Source organism: Merops nubicus, unplaced genomic scaffold, assembly GCF_000691845.1.
Source record: "Merops nubicus isolate BGI_N331 unplaced genomic scaffold, ASM69184v1 Scaffold51568, whole genome shotgun sequence".
NCBI classification, from domain to species: Eukaryota; Metazoa; Chordata; class Aves; order Coraciiformes; family Meropidae; genus Merops; species Merops nubicus.
This window is the reverse complement of record NW_008625973.1, coordinates 1-5,611: the sequence shown is the minus strand read 5'-3', so window position 1 is coordinate 5,611 and position 5,611 is coordinate 1. Positions and strand designations below refer to the sequence as shown.

The window sequence follows — 5,611 nt, the reverse complement described above, 5'->3', positions numbered from 1 at the left end:
AGGAACCCTCATGAAGAGTCACCTGAAATATTAACGTATTACTGAGCACTGACTGACTCCATCAGTGAAGATCCTTTCTGACACAAAGGATGTGGCTGCTTAGATCAATTACCATCTAGAATACGAAACATACATCCTAGCAAAAGTACCTGTTAGGCTTTTAAACCTCATTTAAAAACAAACCATTAAAAAACTAAACAAACCAACCCCCAAAACAATGCCAAAAGAAGTTCCAGAGAGGCCACTTTTGGGCTGATCTACGCAGAGAATTGACCAGGTCAGAAAGATGCACGAAGTCAGTCATCTTTGGGATTTTGGGGGTGTTGGGTGTTTTTTTGTTTTGTGGTTAAGAGTCTGTTCAAGAAGTCTTTTACGGACACAGACTGTATAGGAGGTGAGACTGGAGGAAATGAAAAAGCAGACAAGCATAAATAAGGCATGTACAAGAGGAAAAAAGTGTAAATCTGGTGACAAAACTAAAGGAAGAAAAGCAGCATGGCTGACACTACCAGAAATTATGGGTATTCACAGAGATCTAAAAAGAAAAATTTTTAAGATAATGAAGAGAAAATGATAACAGATGTCGAACAATACACAAGTTGGGTAAAAAAAAAACAGTGAAAGCTGAGTTTGACTACAAGTAAAGAAAAAGAAAGAAAGTGTCTAAAGTGGTAGATACAATCCTAATACTCCAAAAATCCAAAGGTGTTTTTCTTAGTTCATCTCCCACAAACTACCTGACACAAGGCACTGTGAAAGAAAAAAGCCTTATGGTTTCCTGTACCTTTCATTTAACACTTTAAATACTAGAAATCACACAATGAAGACTAAAATTACCAACTTGTTTCACCTCTATTAGGTCACAGAACCCATTCTGCATTGATGTTCTGGAGAAAAGTAGTAATTGTTGGCAAGTGACATAAGGCATTTTCTCTGATAACCAACTTTAATGGGTATATATGCTTAACTACCACACAGTTTCCTTCAGATTATGAGAATCAACACAAACATTGGGGTTTTTTAATTAATTTCCATAACTAAACAGCAGGAGGATGTATATTACATAGCTCTGTCACAATTTGCTGGTATGCATTCAAGACCATGCATACTATCTTAAAATTGTTTAATTGTCAGGTGTGGATTTCATGGAATTGTCAACAAGATTTTTGTCAGGTGTCTCATAGTGAAACCACGGTCCATCTCCTCTGTGTCTCATCAGCCTGCGCGCCTCCAACTCCATCAGCCTAGAAAGAAAGACACACTCAGCATGAGGTTTATTGGTTTTGATCATATTTACATCACTGTTTAACACCAGGGCACTACTGACAAGAGCAATGAGTTGAGCATCTATGGTTTATATATCCTACTGAAACACAGGCAGTACCAAAATACATCATTTGCGAAGAAAGGTTGGACTGGATGATCCTTGAGGTCCCTTCCAAGCTGGTATACTATGGTTCTAAGAAAATATCAAGGGTTCAACTAAGACATGAGCTATTACATACTTCATTTTTTTCCAGCAAGTCATCTCACAAGAGAGTAATAATAATACTTGTGGGAGTTCTGTCACAGATTCTTGTGTATTAAGGTACTTGGTAGTTTTGATACAGCTTTTAACTAAAAAAAACAGGAGCAAGAACATCAGACATAAATGTGATGGTAGAAGGAATAACTCTTGTCTATGTCAAATGCATGTCTTGGTCCCAAGAGCAACAGTTTGTGCAACTCAGACTTTCTTCTACCACCAGTTTACTCTGAGCAGGTATAGAATAAACTCGGTGCAGTGATGTCACTGCTGCCCACAAAATTTTCAACAGCAACAAAGAACATGATGGGTCCTGCAAACGGTTGTTTAGCTACTCACTTAAGCCGTGAACATTAGCAGAGGCAAAACGAGCTGTCGTCAGACAGAGCTGTATCTCTATAAGCATGAACTGTTTTGAAGAGTTGTTTTACAAGACCACCCTTGGATTGTGCCAGTTCATGGAGCAGGCCGGGAGCACAGACACCTTGACTTCCACTCCAGCACCAGCCAGTGCAACAAACACTCAGGGTGGAGTGATAGGTGAATTTTGTCAGCACCCAGCTCAGTATGTTAAGCAAATTAAAATTAGAGTCAACAACAGTGGGTACCAGTATTTTAAAACCCTCAACTATATGGCATACCTCAGTTCTGTTTTCTTGGCTTCGGTATGAATCACAGCCATAGTTTTCTCATAGTCCTTTTCAGGGGGGTCAAGGACGTAACGAGCTATCCAGCGACTGATAGGGTGCTGGAAAATAAAAAAGCAGAGATTATTTGTGCCATTTCCAAGTAGAAATGTCACTGTAACTAAATCAGTTTGCATCTTCCCAGTCCTCAAAACATCTTCAATACCATGGGTGCTGCCGTTCAAGCCACAGTAGTAAAGTTAAAACCATGCTCAACTATTTGTAAGATCAGAACCCTAAAAAGCTGTATTTCTTTTGCCATTTTTAATGCCAAGATAACCTGCAGACAACTATTCTGTAGCAAACTTAAAAGTCAGTGGAAGACTTGTGATGTACTTTCTTTCTGCTGAAGTAAAGTTCCTTTAGCTGCCACGGTAATCACAGAAGTGGGCTCCAAACCTCTGACCATAATCAGCAACGTTTTAAAGGTTTGCTTCCACACAGAGGTCACTTCACTAGGAACTCTAAATGAGTTGACATAGTCATAATAGTACTGGATTCAATTACTTCCTATCAAAATAACAAAAAGTGCTTGCAGCAAGAAGCCAGGGACTGATTTTAAGAAAATACAATGAAGCAGCAAAAGTATAACCTTGAATTTCTGCATACCAAGATCTTCAGATATAAAAGATAGATAAAAAAGCACGTGTGATGCCGGACTTTGAAACAACACTAGCGAACAACACAAAAGAAAGTAATGTCACCCTAAACTCCAGCTGTAGTTCTAGAGCAAGAAACAAAAACTGCATGCTAAGAGACAACTGTTCTTGCTGTTTAGGAATATTATAAAATAATTCTTGACATATAGCTTCAGCAGTTTACTTGCATAAAGTTGCAGATCATTTGCATCTAATTGTGTCAATAAACAGACTTCCTACAACAACAGATGCTCCATAAAGCTGAAAAAAAGCAAGTTTACCAAAATTAAAACTGCACAGTTCGAGTTCTACTGCACTGATACCCAGTGGCAGGAATATGGCCACCCTCTTTATCCAATCCCACACATTTTACTCCAAAAAGTTATCATCAAGGCTGTCCATAACATGCCACCCTTTTACATGTTACACTCACTTTGTAGTATTCCCAGTACTCTGGAACATAACCTTCGGGAATCTCTGCAAGTTCAGCTTCACCTGACATGGAAACAAGGGAAGGAACATTTAATTGAAGTTGGTTTTTGGTTGTGAGTTTTTGTTTGTTTGTTTGTTTCAGTACCTTATATTCTGCTTTTGACAGTAGGACAGGATCATTATTTCACATGGAGAGTACTTAATCCCTCAATCTGAGCTCTATTCAGAAAAATTGGACTTGTAATTTTTCCCGACACTTCACACAAAGTATTTATCTCAGAGACTTTAAGACACACAACAGAAGGGTGAAACTTGCATCTATACAAAAGAAACAACCAAGATCAAGCCCACAGAAACACCCTTTAAAATATATGGGCTGAAAGCATGGATTTTTCCTAGTTTCTCTATTAAATTAATTCCACATTATTACAGTAGTAGATATAAAACATATTGCCGAGCAGAATTTTGGCTTTTTTCCAGATAAAAAGTTAAAGCTGCAGTGTATGCAGCCTTCTTAAAGAAACAGGTAACACAAGGTAATACAGACTCCTCGTGTGAATACAGAAGAGCTGTTCACTCAACCTCACTGATGACTGTCAAAAAATTGATTTTTTCTGTTTTTAAAAATGTGGAAAGTTTAAAAAAAAAACACCAACAACTACAGAGCAGTAAAAATACTGGGAACATCTTCTATGCACTCCTACAACATTACTCTAACTTATAGACTTACTTTATGCTCTTTGGAAAAGCATGAAAAGACCTTAAAAGCTCTCCTTTTTCAATCCAGCATGTTTAGTTTCCATATAATAATTCTGACTGTACACTCACCTATGAAGATGTTGACATACGTTATGAACAGTGCCACCGGTATTCCCGTCAGAAATACATAGAATTTCTGCATAGGGGATAAAAAAAAGCAGTATAGAAAACTCAAAGTTCAAATGAGCTTAGTCTGAAAACAATGCAACAGACAACAATTCTTATATTTGCATTCAGAGGTTAGACGTGGACGTTTTACGTAAACACAAAATGCTGCTAAAATGAGTGTCCACGAGCATATTCGGTTCAGCTTCCCATCGCCGGGAGAGGCAGTCCCTGCAGAAGCAGCCAGCCATGCCTTCCCCCGGGCTGTCACACCAGCATTTCACAGTAATGAGGCACTAACACCGACCAGCAGGACCCAGCAGGAACACAACCCTGCTGGCTGTGCTAACTGCAGAGGGCAGGTAGCAGAGGAAGCCTGGTCACATGACAGGAGTCATGGCAAGTTGGCTGTTAGCTGTCACAACAAGCTTTATCCAAAACCTAGGTTTTTAGGGGTCAAAGTCATGTCAGGATTCCTAAGTCTCATCTCTGGTATGCATGGTTTAGGTAATTGAAGGCAAACCCTGCAGGAGAGTAAGCCAATACATTTTAAGAAGGAGGATGGAGTGGAAAGCATATGTAGGTTATATGCATGTAAACACAGACACATAATTTACAAGTGCTGGTACATCATTAATTTAAGGGCCTGTCACAATTCTTGCCATATCGCCAACCTTTTTCCTTCATCTGGCCCTTATTTGACAACATATGACAAAAAATTCTTTAGCAGGACTGGCAATTCTTGTTTATGTGAATAGTTCCAACTGTATTTCAGATGCTGTCACATGAACAATAGAGAAAATTCTGTTTAGACACTCTTAGACCATTTGCAAGGGATGCGTTGCACTGAATGTAAAAAATTTGTTTTTAACTCACCAACAAGTTCAGAAATCGAGTATCATAAAACTTTGTTGCCTTGATAATAAACATTCTCTTCCCATGGCTGCTGCTATGTCGCACAGGAGCTGAAAATCAAACCAAACCGTTAAGTTTTTTTCTCCCTTTGGTGACTGTGCCTGGATGAGGTCAACAGTTTATGTTTAAAATAGAAAAAAAAAAAAAATAAAAGCACACAGCAGGAGCTGAGTAGTTAGGAGCTGGTTTTCTGAAGGATATCAAGGTTGCTAAGAACCTGTCTGAACTAATTTCTTTATTTGCTGGAAAAAAAACAACCATTTTTTTTTTCTAACTTTAGATCCGGATCTATTTCTACCTGTAAATCCCAACAAATAAACAACTGAATGTCATCACACTGGGCAAAGAGAACTCGCAGGTTAGGACGTCTGGCCTCCTGCCCATTTTGATCCGCAGAACGCGATTTCCCGGGGGAACGGAGGCACCCGTTGCACCCCCGAGGGCCGCTCCCGCAGGTCCCGCGGGTTCCCCGCAGCGCTGAGCCCCGACCCGGCCAGGGGAGCGGGGAAAAGCCGGGGCCCAGCTCCCGCCCTCAGCGAAGGGAGAACCTC

The 5,611-nt window shown here is 39.7% G+C and overlaps 1 protein-coding gene across 1 annotated transcript; it reads right to left on the bottom strand.

Annotated features, from left to right (window-relative positions):
* Positions 1-1,114: 1,114 nt before the first annotated feature.
* Positions 1,115-5,161, bottom strand: NDUFB5 (NADH dehydrogenase (ubiquinone) 1 beta subcomplex, 5, 16kDa; the record flags this gene model as incomplete). The annotated part of the gene is given in 5 exon segments (XM_008945832.1): positions 1,115-1,244; positions 2,167-2,273; positions 3,283-3,344; positions 4,110-4,176; positions 5,022-5,161. Coding segments are annotated over 5 exon segments (497 nt in total), but the record flags the coding sequence as incomplete, so codon positions are not given.
* Between the last annotated feature and the right edge of the window lie 450 nt (positions 5,162-5,611).